Raw genomic sequence first — 26,088 nt, 5'->3', positions numbered from 1 at the left:
CTGGGAGTATGGAGAGTGACTTCTTAGAAACAATGTCCCCATGTCCCACTTGATATGTGGCTAAGAGAGGGGTGACTACAGATAAAATATTCTAGAATTGTTATAGCATGAAGTTGGTTCAGAAACAACAATAATTATAAATTAAAGCTTCATTAGCGAGAGCTGCTTAAATCGGGGTATCAGATAATAAATAGATGTAGGAACTCTGGGGAAATTACTTAACATCGCTCAGGATAAAGTAAATACAGATATAATCATTGGCAATTGGGTAAAATGCCAAAAAGTGTGCTCCTCAGGACTCTGCTGTGACCTGAAGTTCCCTCTTCCGGGGCAACAAGATTTGATTTAACTCTGCAGTTCTTTAAGGGGCCACCAGCATTAGAACTCCCTGAGGTGCTTATTAAAAATGCAAATGAGCCCTACCCCAGTTTTAAAGAATTAGAATCTCTGTGGGGTAGGGAACCCCAGGGTTAACCAACTCCCCAGGCCATTGTTAAACAGGAAAAGGCAGATTTAAATGATTGCATGAAATAACAAAGAATGAAATGAGAAAATATAAGCAAGACCATAGTAGGTCATCACTAAATAGGGAGGAAATCAAATGTTTCTTGCATGAATAAATGCTAAAGAAAATGCTTCTGCTCGAATACTTTTTTAGTATTATCTCACATCAAGGCTCACCTTGAATCCTTAACAGAAAAATCACATTATCATCTGAGTTTATCTGCATAGCCAACACTCAATTCAGCAGGACTTACAGAGCTCCTCCACAGAGGCTGGGCAGCCAGGGTAACAGGCAGGAACAAGCTTAACCCCTGTCCATGCCCCAGTCGCTTTCTGGAGGGTCTGCTCTGCACCTTCTCAGAAAGCAGCAAGACAGGAGTGGACTTCAGCAGGTTCTCTCAGCTAACGCCCCCAAGGCGGGGGCTCATCCACAGAATGTTACTTGTCCTTGGCTGGGTTGGAACAGAAAACCCAGCGGGTAACGGGATAAGCACACGGGCGGGCCGTAAGCCCTCTTCCCGGAGAAGATTAAACACAGTTAATTAAAACCGCGCAGAACGGGAGGCAGAGGGATTAGCTGGCAGGGAAAAAGGAGGAGAGGTGCTAGCAGGATACGTGATGCCTGCCTGGACGATTTCCTTCCCAGAGCTCTTCTGCCCACTAATCAAGATTAAACCTACCTGACCATCCATTCCGTTTGACAGATCCCAGTATCCCTCACTTGAAGGCAACTCTGTAAGTCTGTCCCAAGAGCTGGGGAATCCCAAACGGTTTACTTTTTTCTTTTCTTTTTTTCCCATCAAAAAGTAAGCTGGCAGGGGAGTGACTGCAGGGTTTAAAAACTCTGATGAATGAAACAAAGGAAACTGGGGAAAGGAAAATCCTCTTGAAATGCAAGGTTCACTCAATCCTCAATTATGGTTACCTTCATTTGTCTCCCCACCCTCAAACCATCACACAGGACAGATGTGGGGGCGCTGAAAGCAGCAGGAAGCCGAGGGCTTCCCCATAAGGACAGGATCTGACAAAGTAAGTGAAACCTAGGAAGCCTTACCTAGCTCCGGCACCCAGGAACCCTCGCCTGGTTATAACACTCCTGGTACAGGCCTCCAGGCTTCTAGAAACCCTCCCACCCACCCACCCCCCGCCCGTGACTAAGACCAAGGGTATCGCCATCAAAAAGCACTTATTAAGTACCTAACTGCCTGGAGTCTGGATAAAAGATTCGTAGGGGCCCAGTCCCTGCTCTTGGAGAGGGTCATTTATGACCAGTAAGGCCAGAGTAAGGCTGGCTCCCAGAGGCCCATAAAACTCCCAGGGAAGGAAGTGGGGATTAACCACTTCCTCCCGCCCCTCAAGAAGGGGTCTCAACCAAATTGCAGAATAGAGGGTACCCAGAGGGTGAGGGTTCAGAAAGCCCTACCCCCAGCCGGTCTCTACAAGGTACACAACTAACCCTGGGGTTTCTCAAATTGCTTTTTTACAGATGAGGGCTTTGTAGTCCTTGCTGCCCCAGTATCTCAGTGAGACCCATTTAGCAAGACACCTCACCCAGCCCTCAGCATGGGTCTGGACTCTGTCCAGGGAGGGACAGAAGCACACAAGAGGAATATGTGTTTGTTTCACAAGTGCTGTGCCGGTACCATCGGCAGCCTAATTCTTAATTCTTTTTGGGTACTTATCAGTTTAGGTTTGGTGGATCAAAAACTACCTCTATCTTGGGCAACTTACTCTCATCTTTCACTTTTTTTATTGAAATTTACTCTGCAAACTCTTTCCCAAATCAAGAACAAGCAGTTTACAAAGAAAAATAATGAACAGAAATATACTTGAAATAAAGAAAGGATAAAGAAGTTTGCTAACGTGGCTTTCTGGACTGAGACCATGAGGTTGGGTCTGAGCTTCCTGGCACTCAAAGCAATATGAGCAATACTGCGCAATTATGTCACTAGCAAACGCTTCAGTTTTCCAGAGGATCAACACTTTTAATGGCAGCAGATCCACACACAGACACACACAGACACACACAGACACACACAGACACACACACACACACACACACACGAGTGGAACTAGAACAGCCCCCCCCATTCCTAAGGAGCCCCAAATATACAACTTGAAACAGGCAGATAGACCTGCTCTCCAAGCTTCCCTTCTCCCCTGCTGAAATCAGAGGGATGCTTTCTTTTTTGTGCAAAATCCCAAGAACTATGCCCTCAAAATCTCTTTCCAGGAACCCTGGGGCACTACTCTGCTCTACTGCCGAAATCCCTGAAGGCAGGAAGGGGGGGTCATATTGTGAACCAGGAGACCACCCCATTCACAGAGGCCTGTGGGGTGGTGCCCCGACTCCAGGGTGAATGGCAGCAGGGGACCAAGATGAGGGGAGACCTTTCACTTAAACTTCAGACAGATGACAATGCTACAAAATATGTAAGACTGTCCCAAATATTGCACGGACAATACCATATTAAAGTTATTCACTGCTTACTGGAGTTCAAATGTAACTGGGTATTCCCCCCAAACTCCACCCCTCACCCCACCCCCCAATGTGGAAACCCTAGTCAGTAAGCTTCCTGGTAAGTCTGGAGATGGGGGTGAGTCCCCACTGGAGTGAGGCTGTGCAAATCTCTGGGAAGTGAAACTCCAAGTATTAAGAAAACTCTCCACTGATATATCCATTAAGCCAAGCACTAAACATTATTAACTGATCCCTTTGAAAAATGGGGAAGGGGTTTATTTTTACTTTGTGCTTAGATGGCTTCCAGCCATGGCCTGAGGGCCCCCAAGACCCCGTCTGAGCCCTGAGAGTTCCCCAGGAGCAGAGACGGGCTGAAATGGCCACTCAGACCAAGCTGCTCAGCATTCCAGGAGGCAGCTATTCCCGCCCTTCAGGGGGAACAAAGCGCCCTGGGAGGGATTGGAATTCCTGTTGCCCCAGGCGTTGGGGGGTGGGAGTTGGTATCCGCACAAAACAGGGTAGAGAATATACCCCCACCAAGGGGCCCTAGGAAGCCCACTCCCTTCCACATCCTGGCAGAGGAAAGAGAAGGCCGAGGGAAAGATTCCAGGGCAGATATTAAACCTGGACCTTAAAAGCAAAGCCATTTGGGAGCTGAAGGTTTCGTGGTGATGGAGTAAAGTTCAGGAGAGGAAAATCTCTTAAAGGTAGGACGCCAAAGCTCTGAATCTAATCATTAACTTTATCTTGAGGGTCTTCTCTGTATTCATTTTACTGTAACCAGTGCAAACATTTTACTGTCCTTGAAAGCTTAGAATGCCAGTTTTGTTGTCTTGTTTCTAAAACAATGGCTACTGCACCCCCACAGGAGATTCCAGTCAGGTGTCCTCACCAAAAAAGGCCCTTTGGAAGGGGAGCGGGTGGGGACCAGGAACTACTGAAAGGAACCTTCTATCCCTCACCCCCGCTGGTGTACCCCCACTCCACTGCAAGTCTGTCTCTGCTGGGAGGGCAGAGGTGGTTCCAGGGGTGATTCTGTTTCTATCAAAGTACCCTACTTCCACCACCCCCAACCGCAGGTTTTAAATGGGGCCCAAGAACTCCCTGGAGCCTGTTTGAATTAACATCAAGTGGTTGAACACTTGGTTTGCAGATACAGTTCTAATCGCCAGTATAGTCCTCAGCAAAGTGCTTGCCCAGCTCTTTGAAGGCTCCCAGGTCTTTCTTCATGAGGATCATGCTTGGGGAAAGAGTTAAACATGCAGGGAAGGTGGAGGAATCATGCCAAGGTTATCTCGATAGTGTCAAGACCATGGGGGCCCCTCCCCTACAACAAAAAAGCTGAATAATCAACCTTCTAAACCGAAGAGCCAACGATTCTACACACAGGGCACACACAAAAGCCTAAAGCTTACTGTAAAAGTTAGGCATGAGGGACACATGTCCCTCCTTAGCAAGATCCTGCCATCCTCTGGTGAAAGGTCCCAAGTCTGTGGCACTATACTAAGTTAAAGTTTTCAGTAAATTTCAATTTCCTACTCAAGGTCAAATACCAGGAATTTTTCTTTGGGAATGGAAGTCACCAACCTATCACCAGTTCTATCCCTTTTCTAGAAGAGTTGACTAGCCCTTACATGAAGCAAACAGCCTCCCTCCACGGACAAGGGGCTTCAGCTTTTCCTTGTGTAGACCAATTTCTGGAAGGACACAGACAACACTGGCATGGACGTCACCATTCTACTGCACACTCATTTTGAGAACTTGAATTTTTAAAATAAACTTATAGTACCTAATCAAAAATAATTTAGAAGTTTTCCAAGTACATCATTCACCATGGGTAGTACCCAAAACCACAGTAACTCTACTCCCTCTCTAGTCCCCAGAAGGCAAGCTCTTTTCTATTCCTTTGTGTCCTCAAATACCCGGAGAGGGCCAGGGACAGGGCAATGAAAGTGCCCTGAATGAATGGAATTCACTTCCACATTTTCCAAGCAATCCTTGAGGAATTTGCCTCCCAGCAGGCCTCCGCTCTTTGGAAAACAATGTGTCCTGGCCAAAAAAGCAAATGGTTAAAGAGAGGGGGAAAAAAATATGGGCCTTCTTCAGCTATCCTCATATTGGCAACAAGTCAGGACATCAGATACAACAACTTTCCATCATTAGAGAATCATCCGCCTTCACAGCACCTCTGGCTGTCATTTCTGTAAATCATTCTGAGACCTATGACCAAAACAGCAGGCCAAACACTCCAGAAATTACCACTAAATGATACCAGAGCAAGGGAACATTCTTAGGTGATGGAAATGTTCTATCTTGATGGTGGTGTTGTAATTGAAATGTGCATTTTTTAATGAGTGCATTTGATTGTATATAAGCTAATCTTATATATAAGAAAAAAAGAGAAGTAAATTGAGCTGTATATAGCCATGCAATAATCTAATAATCATTAGATTAAAAAAGACAAAGCTAACTGTGGAACTATAGATACAGTATACAATGTAATATAGGGGGACACTTCTAAACAACTATATACCTGTGTGTGTGACTAAACTATAAATACAAATATAATGTTGCACAAGCATAGGAACCAATGATACAATCCAATTGTCAACAGTGGTTACATCTGGGAAATGGAATTGGTAAAAGTTATATTTTTTTAGCTATTTACCATTTGCCTGTGTTACAATAACTACTTCCTTCTTTTGCAATTTAAAAATCCAAAAGATAAAAATTGAGGGGGAAAACAGGCAGTTGTAGAACGGGTCTGTATAGCCAGGACCCGGTCCAGTAACTGGCACACATATAAGGCAATCAAGCACAATGTGCTTAAGGAATGAGTGGTTTATAACAGGCTAGGCTGACACAACCCTTGGGTAGTTTAAAGTTGTCACTTACCCGCAGTGAGTAACTGTGAACATCTGCAGCTATTTCCTTAATAGCTACCAAACATCAGAAGAGATTTAAACGATTACTGGTATATGGCCACAAAGTACAAACACTTAACTGATATGATATTAAAACAGTAAGTGCCAAATGGCTTACAGAGTATTCACCTTGGTAAAAGTGCTCTCCACCAGCCCCAGCCAAAGGCTACATTCAGAATGGTTTCTACGAAGTGTGAGGTTCAGAGAAAAGGTGGTATTTAAAATCAGCGTGGGGGTGGGGGCCTATATTCACTAGTCAAGACATAAAGCTCATTATCTGTTCTAAAATTAGAATCCAACCCTCATATGATAACTAGATCCCCACCTCATATACACAAAATATATTCTAAAGTGGGATTAAAGACACAAAATGACTATAGTCGACTAAACTAAAATTTAAAATGTGAACTGAATTAAGGCAAGCTATGGCCTTACAGAAATCCTTCACAACATACAACTAGTACCCAGCATTTATCCAGAATGCCTCCAAGTCCCAGAAGATACAAAGGCCAAGGACCTGAGCAAGCAATTCAGGGAGGAGGAAACCAAAATGGCCAATAAACATGAAACTTCATCTACAGCAATCACAGAAACACAAAGCAGAACAGCAAGACCAGCCACTTTTCTTCCAACAAACTGATGGAAACAAGGGTAGCTGCAAAGTGCCAGAATCTATTAACATTTCAAATGTACCTCTCCAATTCCCTTGGTGGGTAGAGGGTGGATATTCCCTCTAGAAGCAAGAAAATCGGGCTCAAGGATCTGCATTGCTGACAACGGCCAAATGTTGAGGCAATCCAAATGAGGGAACCCTTAATAAATTCCACACCAGGAACACCAAGCGCAGAGCAGAAAGGACCAGCAAGTCAGTACGGGGTCACATCTATGTGTATTTTTAAGACTACATTTCTGTATGTATGTGTGCATAAATGGTTGTTGAAGGGTTTGGAAGAAAACACACCAAACCCAGAACATCAAATACTTCGGGAAAGGACTGGGATCAAGGATACGTTTAGGAAAATTAAACAAAGAATTTAAAAATATTTTTAATTTAAACAGATAAACTAAACAAAGAATACATTTATGTAATACTTGTATAATCAAATCAGGATTAGAGTTAATTTATCCAAGTTACTTCCTGGGAATACAAGGTAGCCCTGAGAAAAATCTCAATTTTCCAATCATTCAGGAACTACAAACTGACTAGGGATGGTAAAAAGAGACAGAAATGAAAGGGATCAAATAATTATTACACTAACAGGCATACACATATTCAGGAAAATTACAAAGCAATATGGCAAGTGTAAGTCTAAACAAAATGCCAGTTAGAAAAAAAATCTTTAAATATCAGGTTGCAATGTTGCAAGAATGAAAATATCCTGACACTCCTTTAGTTTTGAGTTTTGCTTCTCAATGTGCTGGAACCACAGAATGTTATACCTTGGACATTCTGAACCCCAGAAACTCTCCCACCATTTTACGTAAGAATTGTTATTTGTCCAGGTTACAAACCAACAACAGGTCTCAACAGATCTTGAAACTCAACCTCCTCTCTCAAACAGGGATCCGGTATCACCTCCTCCTCATCTCCATAATCTGATCTTGTACATGGTTTTAAAATTCTATTTCTATTTATTGATTTGTTGCTTTTTCATACTTTGAGGGGGGTTGGGGTAAGAATTACTTCTGCATCTAAACAAGCAAACAAAAAAACCTTGAAAACAAGTTCTGTTGGACCTAAAAAAAAGACACTGATGAACTGGACAGTGCCATTAAATTCAGACAAATTCTGTGCTCAATTCTGCAGTAGACCCTAGACAATCAACAGAAAAAAAAAAACAAAAAAAAACCCTCTAATATGAATGCTTCGAAGACCAAATGTAAATATCATTTTACGAGGGAAGTAAACGTTCATTTTCAAACTTTAAAACTGGCTGTACTAAAAGCAAAACTTCCATATGCCCAAATTTATGAAGTGTCTTTCACTATATAATTTGTATGTTATTAATTTTTAAGGCAAAGATACTGCAAATGACAAGGTAATAACTTCAATTCTTAGACACCAAGGTTACGTTTGTACTTACTGCCCAACAGACATAAGGGTGAAAAAACTACAAATTAGTAGCTATTGTGGCAAGTCCCAAGCAAGGTCTAAAGTTAACTATTATCTCTCTTCCTGCTATGAGAGAGGATCCTGCTATCCTTTTCCTAAGATGATTTCCATTTATCACCATAAATAAACCCTAACAGTCATCTTTTCTCCCCTACCAGCCTTCAGTTTTCAAAGTGGAGACACTTAAAACCTCACTACATCCACACTATATGAAAGGGGATCTCCCCAAGATTTTTCCCAAAGCTCCAGAGCAGACCAGAGCTGTGGTTTTAATTTCTTTTTATCTGTACCATGTATTTTTAATTTAAATTGGTAAATTTTTCTCTTACAATATTCCCTTAAATCCTAGTAAGCTCTGCCAAAGCCAACAAAAAGCAAAGAAAATAAAAACTAAAGGAAACAACAAACTGTTTTTCTTTTTTTCTTTTTGAAAATTAAAAATAAATTTATTAAAAATAAAAGGCAGGACAAGTGCTTCCAGTGGGCCTGTGCAGCACTGCCCCCAAACCAATTCCTTCGTTTACATTTCAGGCACATTACAGTTTTTTTCTCAGAATATATTTCATTTGATTCTTAAACAAGTCAGTCCGAGGAAGACTAATGCCATTATCATCATCCCCTATTGAGAGATGAGAAAACCGAGGAGCTCAAAGTCACAGGAGTTTACACAGAGTTTACACAGAGGTGCTGGGTCAAAATGGGGACTCAGGCATGAGACAGTGACCAACAATTCAGCACAGCACTGCACACATTTCCAAGCATTGGAATAAAAACCTATACGTGAATGCGTACAGCAACTTTATTCACAATCACCAAAAGGGGATGGGGGGTTGCAAATGCCACTCAACTGGTGAATGGACACGGTGGTACCTATATACAATGGAATATTACTCAGCAATAAGGAATGACGAACTACTGACAGACAGCATGGAGGACTCTCCAATGACTGCTGTGTGAAAGCATGGAGGCCAGATCCCTGGTTGCCTGGGACTGGGGGGAGGTATTCACTCCAAAGGAGCTCAGGAGAATTTTGAGGGTGATGGGACATTCTGTCTCCTAGCTGTGGTGGTAACACACAGGTGTGTTTCTGTCAAAACCTGCACAACTGTGAGCTAAAAAAGGTTAATTTTACTGTATGTAGCATACACCTCAATAAACAAAAACAGAATATCACCAGGCTAGGAGAGGTGAGGTCTTCCCTTTCAAGCCATGGCTTTAGGGTACAAACACCCAAGAGACCTGTTGGTAAGAAGGGGTTGCTGCCCATTTTAAGGGCAAAATGGCTGACAAGGGAGAGGAGACAGGGAAAGGCAGAGTTCCTTCCTGCAGACTGAACTGAGCCTCCCCACCTCTCTCGGATTATAACCATAATGGCCTGTAATATTCCTGTCTACACCAGGGAGATACCCAGTCTTCCAGAGACAGCTGTCCAGAGATGCCCCTTCTGTGCACAAGCAACAGCCCCCACTCAGGGGTCAGAACCAGATCAAGGCCACGGAGAAAGCAGGGAATCATGTAATCTCAAATTGGTTGTGTAAACTTAGGGCAGGGATATGGATATGGAGCTATTTTGCTCTTGGGGCCTTCTCCTTTATTGCATCTTTCCAAAGAATTCAGGCCAGTTTTTATAGAAATTACTATTCTTTCTTCACAAGTACAACTGATGTAAACAGGTTTGGGAACAAAACATCACCATTCTCTCTTGGTAAGCAAACAGCTCAACTGGTGAGAGCCAGAGGCCCCAGGGAGTGGTCTGCAATCAGCAAGGAAAAGGGTTGGAGCAAGCTCATGTAGAAGAGTTCTGGACAGGTTGCAGTTCTCGTCAGGCAGAGGTCTCTCCCAAGTTTCTACATCAAACACAAGTCAGATGTGCTCTCAGGACAAAGGACCAATTGGGAAGCCCATCATTGAGTCTCTCAGCCCCACACCCATATTCTTTCTATCCTCTCCTCTGTAATGCTGATGCTGGGACTAAGCAAACCACTTCTCTGCTTTGCCAGCCTTGTTCTTTCTTGTGCGCTCCCTGGGTCACACCATCAACAAACTTCTTAACCCCAGCAACACTGGTTTGTTCCAGCAGCAGCATTTGATTCCAGTTTGTTTTGATTCCAGTTTGTTGCTTTCTAACACTAGGGGGGAACCAGCTTCACCACACCCCCACCTACCACAAACTGAGCAGCCTCTTTTCCTTACGGGTTCCAGGCCCAAAAGATCCCAAAGTATCAATAATTGCAACCTACTCCTTTTGATCCCCCAACACTGAGGTGGTAGCTACTTCTTACAGCTGCTTCTTCCCAGTACTCTCGTGTTCTCTCCTTGCCTTTTCAGTTACCTAACTAACAATTCTTTATATTAAATTATATTAGAGTAACAGACATGGCTTCTGGTTCCTGACTGATAGACCAGTTATTCCTTCTACACAATGACCCACTCCTTAAGATTTAACGCTTTCCTTAGGTTGCTGAAAAGATTAGGAAAAGTTAGGTGAAAGATCATAATTAATGGATCTCTATTATTAAGTACCCTCTCCTCTAGAGCCAGCCACTGCAGGTTCTGCAGACTGTTCAGCTTATCAGTCAACCTCCTATCTAAATCCTCCAACAAGCTCCTCTTCTTTCAGTCCCACATTCACTCTTCTCCCCCAAAGAACCCCTATTTATTTAAAGCCCAGGAAATTTTAGCATTCAGGTGTCATCTAGTAATTTAAATAAGACCGCGTATAAAACACCCACACAAAAGTTGAGAACTCCAACCCCCACCCCCCACTGCCAGGCAGGGAATAGGTCTTAGACTGCTTTAATACATCTTTAGCACAGAGCACAATTCTCAGTGCAAACAGGCATATCTTAACACAAGTCCTGTCAGCAATGAGGAACTACCCAAATTATTCCATGGTATAAGAATAAGATAAGCAGCATATTTAATTTCATAAAAAGGAATTTTACCAGTTTGGCAGCAACCTGTAGACGCTGAAGCCAATTTTTTTAAGGTTATTTAATGCAGTTACGTCCATGTACATTAGACCATAAATGTTTCTAGTTCCTTCTTCAAAGTCCCTTAATTAAAATATAGCTCCCCACAAATCGGTCTTTAAGATGGGGGCTTTCCTCACCCTCCCATCTTAAAAGTCAAAAATGCTTGGAGAAGTTAAGTGACTTGCCCAAGGTCACACAGCTACTGCATGGCAACAATGGGCCTTAAACCCAGGTCTTCTGACACTACAGCATATGTCTTTCTTGTCTTTATACCAAGAAGCCGCAAGCATATATATTCCAAGCTACTTGTTCTCTTTTGCTGCCAAAATTTCCCCCTTGACCTACACAATGGGAGGGGAAGGGGAGATTCCTTCAAAACCCAACATGGCTAGGGGTGTGGTTAAGGGAGCTGCATTCTTGTGCTTTGAAAACTTAAAAAGTCCTCTTTGTTCCTGCAAAGGAAAAACGGTAACACCTTGAGCTCCTTCTTGAGGGTCAAACACAACTTGTGTCACCTACTGAGAACTGACAATCAGGCAAAATCTTTCTGGAACTGTACCTTAAATTTACTAACACTGACAGGGGCCAGAGCTAGTTTGAGAGTCCCCCACTATGCCACACAAGTCCTAAAACCCAAAGGCAACAGCCTTTTTAAGAACAACCAGATGCAGCCCCCTTCCCCACAATGCTGACACCACTTTTCAGTATGAAAAAGTTAGGGTGGTGGCTGAATCGACAAAGAGATTAATCGAGAGGAAGGGGCAGCAACAGACAAGACAGGATTTAACAAAAGATTACGAATATTGAATCTTTTATATATACATTTTTTTGGTGCTAGGGTATTAGAACAGCTAGAAGGAAATAACTGAAAGGGTGTTGTAACCCATAACATTCTTTGAAATTTGCTCTATAACTACTCATTAAATTGTACTTTCAAAGTTATCACCTTTCTGTATATATCTTATATTTCACAAGAAGGTAACAACTAAAACTGTGGAACTGTAACCTATAACACTCTGAAATTACTCATATAACTACTTGTTAAATTGTACCTTGAAAGTTATCACCTTTCTGTATATATGTATACCTTGAAAGTTATCACCTTTCTGTATATATGTTACATTTCACAATAAGGAAATAACTGAAATTGTGGAACTGCATCCCATAACATTCTGTGAAATTTGTTAACCACTTGTTAAATCATACTTTGAATCACTGTTATGTATATGTTAAATTTCACAATAAAAAACATATTAAATAATAATAATAAAATAAAAAATGGCTGTGAAGTGTTGAAGCCAAGGTGGGAGGACACTGGGGGGGTTGGGGGCATGGCAGAAAGTGGGTTCCATTCCCCAAGACTCTGAACAGAACATGCCTATGTTAGTTACAAATTGGCCGGCAGAGGAAGCAACAGCCTCACACAGATATTGCCAAGATCTCCTCCAGACACTCGGTAATTAATTCAAGATATTATTTAATACTCAAAGCTTCTACCAGAAATTCTTCCAGATGTTAAGAACTAGTTTCAATTGCATTCAAGAAATCACGTGACTGAAAAATGTTGTATAACAGGTGCTTAAATTCCTAAAAGAAAACACATTCATTCAACAATCATGGAATTCCTACCTATGGGATTATGTTTATACATAAATAGCAATGTGAAAAGAGGGCTGAAGAGTGCTGGACTAGGAGCCAGGACAGTTCTGATGCTCAAGGCACTCTGCCTGAGGTGTACTTCCCCAGGCCTCAGTCTCCCTATTTGTAAAACCGAGGACCTTTTTGTGATGACTTAAAGCCTTTCTTGAAATAAATTTCTTCTTCAGTTGCCTCCCCCAACACATACACACACCTGACATTACCAAGATATTAAGGCTTGTATTAAGGCTTGCAAAGTATTCCAGGGTCACAGTAATCAGATTGTTCCCTTGAAATGCCACAATTCCAAAAGGAATCTTACGTTCAAAAATTAGTGTTAAAAACACTAAACAAAAAATGGCATTCCATCTTTAAAAAAAAAAGAAAACTGATGATATTTATGCAGCCTTTAAATACAATTGCTTGGAGATCCCTACAACTCTGAAATGGTCTAGATCAAAAGTTATGAAAGATGAGTTTCAGTCTTCCTGAATATGACATGAACCTTGTATTATCACCTGAGGAATCAGATAATTATAACTGATAAAAGCACAGTTCAGCCACCAATTTCCAAAACCAAAAATTCAGTTTTCTTCAATCACAAACTCCCCACCTTTTGGGGGGCAGCAGAGGGAGTGTTCCTTGAATTATGGGACACTGCTGTGGCACTTTATATACTTTTGCTCAAATCCTTACAACAGTGTAGACATATCCCTATTTTACAGAGAAAAACCAGGCAAACCAAGAATCTGAGCCTACAGCCGTGATTTCAAGGTATGCTTAACAAAAGCCAAGCATGTATATTGTCTTACATTTTTCCAGTTATTGCTGAAATTTTCTTTCCCATATCCACCTTACTATTCAGTGTTTACCCACACACTTTAGACATTTTCAGTACAAGCCTACAGATGGTCCTAAGTAAGAAAATTACCCTCCACCCCCTCTGACATTGATCCCAAAGAGAAAGGCAGAAGGCACTGGTCAAAATTCAGAGATGTGGTCTAGATTTCTGGCTTCCTTTAAATAGCCAATATACCGTAGACTGCTAATGCCACTTTATTCACAATTCTCATTTCTTAAAATACCTGTGCTTAAGCCATCATATTAAGATCCATATTTGGCCGGAATATCTAAAAGTACAGGTTTTTTATACAACATTTTAATGATTATCTCAATTAGAAAAGGAGTATGAAAGAAGCTCCTGAAACTGGCTGGCATTTCAAGAAAAAAAGCTGTGCATTTACAGAACAATCATGCTTTTAAAATACAGGATTCCCATATATACCCCACCTCCAACACCTTGTAACAAATGCAACTACTGGTACTATAACTGTACTATTAACTAAAGTCCATGGTTTAACTCAGGGTTCACTGAAGAAAAACCTATTTTTAACTGCAAAAGGTTACAGCTAGAAGGAAACTGGCCAAACTTTCTAGAAGTGACAACAAAAGGATACAGCTTGCTAACAAACATTTGGGAAGGCACAAGGCTCTCATTCTCAGGTGCTCCTCCCTGGCTTCAGAATCCAAAGCCCACTCAAGTGCCCTCAGAATCATAAGATATCAGAGCCATGAGGGAATGTTCTCAGTTACACAAGTGACCTTGACTCATTTCATTCTCCTTTTTGAGCACTGCTCTGCTCCAAGTGAGTCAAGGTCCAATAAATGTTGAGAAAATGTGCTAGTGCTATTCTGCAGAAACCCTTATGGAGATAAATGAGCATACCAAAAATCAGCTCCCACCCCCCTTTTCTTCATGACCAAACTTCCCTTCCCAGTAAGTTTCACAAGTTTCGATTTGCTAACAAATAATTACTGAAAGCAATAACTTATCACTAAAAAATACCAAAATGGCATTTGTGTGGAGAACTGTTTTTGAGCAAATTACAAGTGGCTGCCAACTTTTTTTGTGCTTGTTAATCTTTAAACTGGGATCAGTATATAGACTCACTTAAAAAATAACTCAGTAGAAATTGATGCTCAGGTTAGGAACTGTCTGGGGTTAGGAGGAAAGCTAGGAGGATTAAATAAAATGTTGTACAAAGTTTTCGGACTAAATATGGATCTCCCAAAAAGTCACTTGGGTTTGGGTAGGAGATGAAGCCCAGAAGTTGGGGATTTCCTTCCTTTTCATTTCACCCTACCTTTGAAGCCAATTGTAAGCAAATTATATTTACCTAAACTAAGGGAAAAGCAAGAGATATCTAAATGAAGATGAAATCACATTGGAATATGGTTTAAGTCAAACAATTTCAAATGTAAATAGCCAGCGCTGAATCCTCCATTCCCCCTAATTTTTCTGCTAACAAGCTAGGGTCTTGCCAATCAAAACAGTCAATCGGGTTTCAGTCAACTTGGTTTGTGGATGCAGACAAAACCTCAAAGAGAGAGGAATAATTTAGTAGTGAACAAGCATGAGGTCACATCAGCTGAAGAGAAAAGATGATCAAGCTTCCTCTTGCAAGTCATAATGCCTAAAAGGTTCGAGAAGGGGAACAGTGTGGGACTGCGATGGGTGACACCTTGCCCCTTTGTAGGTAACTGTAATTCTTTGTCAATATCTTTCCTTGCGGGCATCCAAAGTAACAGAAAGATGGTAAAAATCAGTCTTAGTGAGGGGTGAGCCTTTAATTCTTTGTTAGTGCTATCAGGGGCAGGGAGAGGGAACACTACTTTGAAACCATAGGCATGGTAGAATTTTTCTCAATCTTTTGCTTAGGCGTCATGAAGAATGACATCAAAACGGTCCTTTATACACTAAGAATGAATACAGATAAAATATACCTTGCCCTATGTGCAGAACTGGATGGAGACATGGCAAGATTAAGCACACCATGTGGCTTTAAAGTTATTAGCATCAGAGAAAATAAAATTCAGGGAGAATTTTTGTTGAATTTTAGAACTACAGAGAATTATCAAACAAATGAAAATTTCCCCTGGATCAGAAAATTAATAAACCCTTTTTTACCAAAGTAAACCACTTCAACATAAGCATTTTAAATATTTCACCTCATTTATAGCTTCCCAAAAAGCTAGCTTCTTTACTATGTATGCACAATTGTTTTTTTTTTTTTAAATGAAAACACAAAAAACAATGTAAACAAGGGAGGCTCGTATTTTACACATGAGAGAGCTGATTCCATTTTCAATAGTCAGGTAACTCGTTCTAACATTTTAATGTCAGTTTTAGCCTCCTGAAATCTAGAAAGGACTCTCTAAAAATTCTATTTATAAGTAACTAAAATGGGAAGGAGAATTGGGGTATCAGACAATTTTATTCTATCCACCAACATTTTCAAGATTTCTCTATTCCAAGTACAACTACTTAACTTCAAAACAGGTGAATGATAAAGAATATAGTAAGTGCCAAATGAAGGACTGGAAGTCCGGGAGAAAGTATGTGTTTTCTCCCCAAAATATCCTCACTGCTCTCCAAAATACATACTTCCTAGCAACGTAAATAAAAATCTTACAGGCAAAAATCAAGCCCATCCAACGCAAACCAGTATAGTCTACTTTTCTTTAGAAAGAGAAAATTCTAAGTCAGAAAAGGTTCCCCAGTGTTCACATTCAAACTGTGCTCAAATATTAGAGCAGTTTATGATTTGGGGTTATACCTGTGAGGTACGGTACAGGCTTGCCAACCTAACCATTGCCCACTTCCCCGGGGGTGTGTAGAGATAAGGTCCATTCCTATGCACTGTAATGGAAGAATGGGCACATGCCTCAGCTCAAAGGTGGCTTTTTAAAAGCCCACAGACAGACTACTTTCAAATGCTGAGGAATTTAGATATCAATAATGCACGTTTCTCCTCTATGTTTTTAGCAAGCATTTTCTTAGTTCAAGGAACTTCAAGCTACAAACACCTACCTGCTACCTGCTGAGCTGTAGTCAAAGCAGCCACCTCTGGGAAGTTTAACAGAAATTTCTGGCCAGTAGGTGTGAGATGTACAAGGTGAAAGGACACAAATCCACCTATTGCTTCTTAGTGCACTGAAGAATTGTGCGGTGCAGAAGTACTAGAATGCTCACTTCCATTCATTTTTTTCCCTTGTCTTTACAAAATGTCTTTTGGTATAGATTTCACAAGCAAATACATAAAATTTAAAAAGAAGCCTGCATACGCTGGGTATGCATGTCTGCAAAACCTTAGACTGGAAATACAGAATAAAATTGAGCTAAATACAGGTACAACCCCCTATTTACAGTGAATTGAGACAAGAATTCATTCCACAACCAATTAGTTCAGGCAGCAAAATGCCTTCGTCCATATAGTCTGAGGCCGATTTTGGAGGGAGGTTTCCTAGGGTAACATAGTTACAGCACCCTCACCAACCCCCAGCCCAGCAGAGCTCAACAATAGGGATCAAACAGGGTGGGAATCCCAGAACTTTTCTTTCCAGGGAGCATTTTTATTTTCAACAAAATACAGGCTCTACAAATAAACTGTGTGAACACTCGTACCCCATCTTCCACAAAGACACTCAGGAAAATCCCAGGACTGCCTAACTGAGAAAAATATTGCCATCCTCGGGTGCTGTCAGCTACAATGTTTCCCTCTGCTCAAGGGATGACAACTTTGTCACCCCCCGCCGAACCCCACCGCTAGCGACACGACCTTTCCTGGGGACCCGGACACCCTCAAACTCCCATCGGTCTTTCCTCCATTTACAGAATGCCGACACCTGACTCTTCGACACAGAACACACACACTGGACACCCCCGAGATTTCTGATCCCAGTGTCACCTCCAGAGCAGCAAAGGGCTCACATCCTAGGTGCCAATAAAACAAACTTTAAGGAGCAACTCGTGAGCCGCTACAGCGGCGCACTCAAGTCACAAACAGAACTCCCTAAGTTCTTCTGAAACACGAAGTGAAAACCCTTTCTCTTCAAAACCCGAAAGGTCCCGGCGTGTCGGCGGGAAGAGAAGCAGCCGCGTTCCCACAGTGGGGTGGACTCCCGGCTGGCCCGGCGCGGCGCGGGCCCGCAGCGAGTCTCCCACGTGCCCGCCTCTCCTGGCGCGCGGCCACGGTTCCGCCAACGCGGACCCCCATTCCCGGCCCTGCTGCCCGCCGGGCCGCCGCTCCTCCGGACTTTTCGGGTTGACCAATAAAGGCACAAACCTACTGAAAAACCCTAACTAGGTCTGTGTGTGTGTGTGTGTTTTTTTAATAAGCCAAATACGAGATAAGCAAATCTTAGCAAGCAAATCTCATTATTTCGTTGGAAACCCAATTCGCTCCTTTCAGATTTCAAAGGCATGTTTTAAGATCAGGCACCACACCTTACTTATCAGTTCCAAGGAGCCACATCCAAGAAGATGAGTAAGGAAAGCCGTCTCTACTGGTGGCTCACTGCATTGGAGGCACCCTCCCTAAGATTAGTGGGGGCAAGCCAGGCGTCCTGGCCTCCTTTCCAAGGCAGGTTGCATCAATCACCGTAAGGACGCCCCGAATTATTTAATAGAGCCTGCTGACACAGGAGATACTCAGGTGAAGCAGCACATTTTAAAAATCGAACTGGACTCTACATACAGTAAAATACATGGCTCTTAGTAAGCCACAATCAAGATAGAAGACATTCTGAAATCCTACGAAGTGCCTCGTGCTCCTTCCCAGACAAGAGGCCTGACTTTAAAGGAACAATATTCTGAAACGTAGCTTGCTTCAATAAAGTTAGAATTTAGGCTGTGGCCAGGAATCCTGTGTAAATCTGATGCTTTCTCCTTAACGCTTCAGATCTCTATTCACAGCATTCGAGTTGTCCCTTTAATTTCAAATTTTTCAACTTCTATATCCAAGAACTAATAGATACAAAAATTAATTTCCCAAGTTTACTTTTTTATAAAAAAAACTGAGGAAGAATTTTGCTCAAAACTGAATTTCACACAGACACACAAAAACTATTTCGTTTAATAACATAGTATCTTAACACTTTTGCCAATCAACTTAGTATTGCAGACGTATTAAAAAGGGAAAATTTCAGGGCCTCTGGGTACCTCCCAGGGTGAGGGGACCTTCTCGCTCTCCCATATGGTTTGAATGGCTTTATAATTTAAAAAGTGAATAAACCTTTTTACAAGTCTGGTAATACTGCCCAAGTAAAACGTATGTGGATCTTTAACTGGAAATATAAATAAAAACTGACCACTTAAAATTCTAGTGCTGGGGAAAGGGTTCAATCAACGTCCCTCCCAGGAAGGAAATTCCCGCGGGTTTCAGGGCACCCTCTCCCCCCCTCTTCCAAATGACTCCATCTTTTTCGTTCCTGAGATTCAAGTTAGTATGTTTGACTCAATCGTTCACTTCTGTAAAGTAATACAGTAGAAACATTCACCCATGAATAAAATTGTCCATTCAAACGAAGGAAGGGTTCTGTAAACTTACAAATGTTCCCAAAAACTGAATTTTTTTTAAAAAAGGAGAAAGCGTCACATCCAGAAGGAAAGTTTTAAAAAGAGGCGCTCCAGCAAGATCAGACTTTCAACTTTTTTCAAATTAAAGAAGCCGGTTTTAAGCCATTAGGCAATAGCTCCGCCCTCCTCCCCAAATAACAGGTTACGAGCGGACAATATTCCACGCCGTACGTGCCTCAGCCGAGCTCGGAACCAACACGCCCTCCTCAACTTTCGCAGGCAGCAACTCCCACCAAACTTCTGCGGTCTCCCGCTTTCCCTCCAAAGCAAGACTAAAGCGATTACACAAGCCAAGTCTCACTGGTCCAAAAAGTTACCAACCACTCAGCAGATTTTGCTCCTCAAAACTTCTGGCCCGTTCGTCCCACGGATTCCGGTGTGTGGGAGGTGCTCGTCCCACACCAACACCCAAGTGGAGAGGAGGAAGGGAGTCACGTGTTATGTGAAAAAAAAAACAAAAAATTTATTCATCAGCCCAAAGAGCTAACTCAGACCCAAATACTGAGATACAGCTCTCAGACCCTGCGCACCACCCGATTCGGGCTGCATGCAGCTTACTACAGAGTTTTTCAAGGGAAGTCCAGTCCCTGGTTGAGCAGGGTGGGGACATTTTCCAACCGGGGAAACCGGTTCCCGAAGGGATCGAAACCAGGGCCGGGCGCGGTCCGACGGACTCCCAACTGGGAGTGGGCTGTGGATAGGGTTCTCAACACCGCTACCACCTCGGGGCGCAGCCCCGGGCCAGCGAGACCCACTGGTGAGCCCACGTCAGGGAGTTAAGGGGGAAGAATACATTTTTTACATAGCGCGGGAAACAGGCTGCGGTGGAGCAGAGAGGGGCTAGACTGGGGGGCCCATTAGACACGAGTAAAAGATCCACATACGTTCCCTCTTCCCCAACACAAGGAAGAAATGACTGCCATGCCGTGCAAACAAAAAATCCAGTCCTCCCCTCACTTGGAGATCCCTTTGGGGAGCCCCTCACAAGCGCGCACGTGGAAACCAGGTCTACACATACACACACATACAACCAACTCTTTCTACCCAATGCTAGTATAAAGCAACAATCTATGCGTTTGACAAAAAGCGACAAAATACGCTAGTTACGAAGGAGAACCCTCTCCTCACTTTGAAAGAGGCCTGTGGTGAGCACGCGCAGAGAGGCCATCCATGTCGACACACTTCCATCTCATGTTCTACTTAAGACAATAATTTACACTCTTTGCCAAACAGAAAGGAGAAAATCTAAGTCCCTAAACAAATGGGGTGGAAGAGGGTGCCCTCTCCCAGTTTCGGGGACCGTCCATGCGGGAGGCCCCTAGGACATATAGACCAGATCTACAGACACACACACACACCCATCTCTTCCTAGCTCATGCTTAATTGAAAACAACGCTTGCCACGTTTTGTCAGAAAAAAAAATGAAACATGGAAAACAGGACCCGTTGAGGGTCTCTCGCGGGCACGTACAAAAAAGGCAGGTATACACACACTTCTTAAGTCACTTGAGAAGCATCTACTTGGAGGCAACAACTACCACGTTTAGCCAAAAGAAAAAAGGTGGAAAAACAACATCATCATCAAATCAAGTACGAAAACGAGGAACACCCCCCCCCTCCACGAGCACGGACGTAGACGCCAGGTGTACAAAAACACATTCCTCCGTCCCATCCCATCCCACCCGAGTGCAACCCCGTCGTAAACCGCCTCACACTCACCTCGTCGTCGTGGTGTTGGCAGAAGCCGAGGCGTTCAGGGAACACGGAAAGGATAGAGAAGGGAGCGCCGGAGAAGGGCGGCCCGAGCCCGAGCTGTTGCGCCGCGGCGGCGGCCGCAGCAGCTGCGGGACCTGGCGGGCCGCGCTCGATATAATGGTCCTTGGTGAGACGCACGCGCTGGTGCGCGCGGACGCAGTTGTCGCACAGGTGTTCCTGGCAGTCCAGGCAGCGAGAGGAGGCTGCGTTGCCCTCATCGCACGAGCTGCAACCGTGAGGCCGGCGCAGCAGCAGCGCGGACGGTGAGGCGGTCGGGCCGCCCGGCGCAGAACGGGAGGACGCGGGTGGCTGTGGGGCCTGCGGGAGCGGCGGCGCGGAGGCGGGCGCGCGCGGATGTGCGTGGTGCGGGTGGTGCCGGTGGTTGCTGTGGCCGCCCGCGCCCGCCGGTGTGCCGGCGCGCCCGCTGTTCTTCGGCGACGGCTCGTCGGCCGTGGCCACCACTGCGTCAAGCAGGTTGCTTAGGAGGAAGGCAGACGAGGGCAGGGCGTCCATTCCCGAAGCCTCGGCCAACACTACTTTCTGGTCGCACACGGGACAGCGCAGCTTTAGCTGCTCTCCAGGCGCGCCGCCGCCCGCCGCCGGCAGCCGGTGCGCCTCGAGGCACGGGCGGCAGAAGGCGTGTAGGCAGGGCAGGACGTGCAGGCGGCGCGCTGCAGCTCCCGGGCCCCCGCCGCCGCCGCAGCCCCCCGACGACGTGGATGTCTGCGAGGACGACGACGATGCTGACGAGCTGGAGGAGAGCGGCACCGGCGAGCCGCACATCTCCTTGCACAACAGGCAGATCTGAAAGTCGGTCTCGGGGAACGAAGCCATTTGCAACCAGGCCCGGAGGAGGGAGGAGACCAGAGAGGAAGAGGAGGAGGAGAGCGGACGAGGTGGGTGGGGGAGCCGCCGACTCACTCAGAAAAATGCATCGATTAAGCCTGCAATCCCGGAGCCGGCACCAGAGCGGCGTGGCCCACTCGGCCTCGCCGCGTCCGGCCCGCGCACTGCTACCTCCGACGCTGCGTGCATTAAATGCCACTATCCAGAGGCGATGGATTCCTGTCGGAGGACGTGGGGACCGCGTGCCTGACGAAGTGGGAGCGCCGGAACAAGTCCCGACACGCGAGGGGCGAGCGGGAACGGGGAGGTCAGAGGACTCCCTGGAGCAGTTGGGGCTTCGCTTCGCGTTCGCTTAGGGGAGTCCCCCAAAGCAGAGTCTGCTGTAAAATCCCAGTCCCGGCAGGAGAAACAATTTGGTTCCACGAGTATTTGGTGCGTTGCCTTTTTTTTTTTTTTCCTTTAAACGAATTTAGTCTCTTTTCGGCAGGTAAAGGTGCCCTAAACAAACTAGGTAAGACGCGAGTGACACGTCAAGCTGGTGTTCCCCTGAGCGGCGCGAGCCGCCCCGCCGCATGACGCGGCGACCAGGGGCTCCTGGGTGGCCCGGCGTGCTGCGCTCGGGGCTTACGCACCTCCGGGCGCGGCCTCCCCTGTAGGGCGGGCTGCCGGACCGCAGCTGCAGCTCGTGGGGACCCGGCCGTGGCCGCTCGCGTGTACTACGCACGCGCGCCCCACGCGCCTCGAGTCTCCTCCGCGCCCGCCCAGGCAGGCCACAGCTGCCCGCCCGTAACACGCACGCGCGCCCCACGCGGCTCGGAGCCCTCGCGCCCCCCCCCTCCCTCGCCTGACCCGGACGTCTCCCGCGCGCTCCTTCCCCTCAGGTTTAACCGCGCCGTAGCGCGGGGCTGCAGGTCCCCGCCGGCCGCCCTGAATTATTCATTTGCAGGAAGATATTAGATGTACCCGCTGTCCGCTCCGCGCGGGCCGTCGTGCAATGCTATACGCGCTCCGCGCGCGCCGCGCGCCCCTCCTCCTCACGTCCGTCCTCTCTGAAACCTTGGCAGCGGAGGGGGATCACATTTCCTTTGTCATCGGGCCATTTCGCCCTCGTCTTGGTTCCCCTCTCTGATCCCGAGCCGCGGGGACGAAGCCTTCCCGGCACGCTGGAATCAGTGGAACCGGCAGCTGCCCCGCGCGGCGAGCTCGGGAGCCGCGTGGCTAACGCCGCTGGCTGGCGCCCGCGTCATCTTCTGCAACGAGTAGCCGAGCAGGACTCTGTTGGACCCGGCCGCGTTGCGCCTACCGGGCTTTGCTCTCGCGGTGCCCCGGCCTCCTGGGGCTTTGCACAACTCCCCCAGTTCGGGCTGTGTTCGTGCGCGCGCGCGAGCGCGTACTCCCTCTTTCTCTGCTTTGCCGCCTCTTCTTCGTCCTTCTCCTCCTTCCCCTCCTCCTCCTCCCCCTCCTCTCAGTACGCTGGTTATTGAGAGTGATCGGAATTCGGAATCCTTTTAATCTCCAAAGGAGCAAACTCACTTCCGCCCGAGTGCTGGGAGGGGGTTCGGGGGAGGGGAGGCGGGGGAGGGGGCTCCAGGCAAACAGGAAACATTAGCCCTCTCGGCACGGCTCGCTTTTGTGTGCTCCCTCCCTCCTCTCTCCAACCTCCTCCCTTCTCCTGGCCGCTGGGGAGATGAAGCCTTCGGGCTTCAGTGTGACGACCTTTGAAGCCTTTGGAGGGAAGAGCCGAGTGTGACTCTTCCGATTATTTAGAGAAGAAAAGATTGCATTCTGAATCCTGGCTCTACGGAGGCTGATGTCCATTTCTGAGATCTTGGTTCCCTCACCACCTTTTTTTTTTTTTTTTTTCCTTTTTGCGTTTTCTTAAGGATTCTGCATTATCTGTGATCAACACAAAACATCGCACAGATGTGTGCAGATGGATACGTGGAGTTCAACGAATCTGAATTCTGGATCGGTGGAAGGAGCTGGTTCCCTTTTGAGTTTTAATGCAAGGGAGGGGCGGGGACAGGGGGCAGCTGTTTAGGGCACAGCGACTGGGGTGATGGCCCCACGGCCATCTGGGTCGTGCCGGAGGCTCTCTGAGCGATTCTGCGAGAGGAACTTGCACTGCCCTGGAAGGAGATTGACTTGGAAGGGCAAAAAAGGGCCATTTACCAGGATTTAGAAGTATCTGGCCTGGAGGGAAAGAACAATTTTCCCAGTCTTAACACTGTCATGCAGTTAGCGACATCATATGGCCCGCTTCTACAAACAAGGAACTGGACAAATCTCAGAAACATAAAATTGGGAGAAAGAAGCCAGATGCAAAAGAGTTCATACTGTGTGGTTCCATACAGGAAAGCGTGGACCCGCCAAAACTAAGTTAAGGAGATAGAAAAAGTACACTGGTAGGTAGGTGATGGGGTATTGACTGGAATAAGGCTGGAGGCAACCTTCTAGGGTGATGGAATAGAAATATATTGCGAACTATAGACCATGGTTAACAGTAATATTTTAATATTCTTTTATCAACTAATAAATGTACCACACCAATGCTAAGGGTCAATAATAGTGGGGGTAAAGGGTTTAGGATGTTTTGAGGGTTTTTTTTGTTTTTTTTTTTTTTTTTGAGTAATGAATGTCTTCTAAAATTTATTGTGGTGATAAATGCACAACTATGTGATGATACTCTGAGCCATTGGTTGTATACTTTGGATGGATTGTATGGTGTGAATATATCTCAGTAAAACTGCTTATAAATAATAGAACATTAAGAGAAAGAAATATATGGGTGTGTGCATTTTTCAGTACTTATAAATTTGCCATGTAAGATCCTGTGCAAAATTTCACTGTGTGTAAATTGTACGTAAATAAAAGGGAAAAAATAATAACAAAGTTCAATCTAAGTAACCATGCCTGGATCTTAAAGGTGGAGGAAAAAAGAGACATACGGAATGTGGACATCCCCAGCATCTCCTGAATTCAATGAGTTTTCCAGGGGAGAAACAGCCTTTAAATCAACCCAGCTGTACCAATGTGCTAAAGGCCCCAGGAAGCTGTAGAAGCAACTCCCTGCCAGGGACAAAGCCACCTTGGGGGCCCAAGTGCTGTGCCAAGAATGGGAAGAGCTTCCTAGGCTGAGGACAAGCACAAGTCCTCGGCTGCCCTCAGGAGCCAACTCCTCAGCAGAACACAAGCTCAGGGAACACTGACAGTTAATATTGGAGGTCTGGAAGAGTTATTGCCCAAAGAAAACCAAAACTGAGTTCTTCCTGTGCTAAATGAATGAGAAGCAGAGGAAACTTTTTATACTACAAAAATTGGAGAGGGGTGTCTCGCAGCCACCATCTATTGCCAATACACCGTATTTTGTGCATGGTCATTTTGAGTCCCACTTGTAAACGTACACAGGTGTCAATCTACACACATCTATAGAATTTTCTTCCATACTGTCCTTGCCCCAGAGGTGTTTTATGTATTTTTTGGTTTAATTTCTTTTCCTTTCTTAGATTGTTTTTATTTATTTTGTTTTTAACAGAATGAAAAGAAAACAGATGGAGAGAAAGAATTGCCAGAAGGAAGACTATCCCTGAGGGTCAGAACAGAGATGGGCCAGACCTGCTGTCTTCCTCTTGGTTTGCCCCACCCACCGGCATCTAAAAAGTTTTTTAAAAAGATGACAAGAGGGCAAAAAACTGAATAGTCCTCCTGTCCCTAAGACCAAATAAAAGGTCCTAAAAATGGATAACAGAGGTGAAAAGTTAGCTGAGCCTTAATAGAGGAGCAGAAAGGTGTGAACTCTAGGAAGAAATCAAATTTGACAGCGATTGGTGACTTGATTGCCTGGGAGCAACTGCTCAGAATTACCCAAAAGGAAAAAGAAAAAGAAAGAATAAAAGGGGGAAAAAGGTTTTGATTTCAAGAAGTAACTTCTTTTCTTAAATAGAGTGGACACCACCAAGAAGCAGGACTGCGGTATAAATTGTGAAATTAGCACCTTACTAACTTCTGTTAAGACAACCATAGATAAGGAGAGGAAAATATTTAAATCAATTCATTAGCTCCAAGTATATGGAAATAACCATTTTCATGATTTTTTTAAAATGTGGTATCATGGTAAATAACAAATTAGGATTAGACTCCAATAAATTGAGATATAGTTTATCTGTGAGAAGAGCAGGAATTACATATCCATATGAAAAGTCATAATCCTCTTGTTATAAACTACGTTGTATTAAATTTTTCATAGCCAATATAGCTAATAAATACCATTTTTAGCAAGGGAGAAACACACTTTCAGTTTTTCTTCACTAGTTTAATATTAGAAAGTGAACATACATGCCTTCCTGAATCCGGAAAATAAATCATCATATTTTAATAAGTAACCATTAAAAAAGGAAGCCTTGAATTTATGTAGACTGTAAATTCACATTCTTTCTCAAATTCATTTTTAACTGT

General features: G+C 44.7%; 2 protein-coding genes across 2 annotated transcripts in view; one reads left to right on the top strand and one right to left on the bottom strand.

Moving 5' to 3' along the window:
• TRIM71 (tripartite motif containing 71) overlaps positions 1 to 21,621 on the bottom strand; it is a 66,202-nt gene extending 44,581 nt beyond the window's left edge. Inside the window, exon 1 of the mRNA XM_037828554.1 lies at positions 20,752 to 21,621. Within this exon, the coding sequence (XP_037684482.1) occupies positions 20,752 to 21,621 (870 nt within the window). The remainder of the gene's footprint in view (positions 1 to 20,751) is intronic.
• A 95-nt stretch (positions 21,622 to 21,716) lies between these two features.
• LOC119526524 lies at positions 21,717 to 23,117 on the top strand. The gene is given in 6 exon segments (XM_037825682.1): positions 21,717 to 21,979; positions 22,290 to 22,527; positions 22,580 to 22,756; positions 22,758 to 22,887; positions 22,890 to 23,002; positions 23,004 to 23,117. Coding segments are annotated over 6 exon segments (1,035 nt in total).
• The last annotated feature ends 2,971 nt before the right edge of the window (positions 23,118 to 26,088 follow it).

Source organism: Choloepus didactylus, chromosome 1 (genome assembly GCF_015220235.1).
Source record: "Choloepus didactylus isolate mChoDid1 chromosome 1, mChoDid1.pri, whole genome shotgun sequence".
In the NCBI taxonomy this organism is placed as follows: domain Eukaryota; kingdom Metazoa; phylum Chordata; class Mammalia; order Pilosa; family Megalonychidae; genus Choloepus; species Choloepus didactylus.
This window is presented reverse-complemented; position numbering and strand designations above follow the sequence as displayed.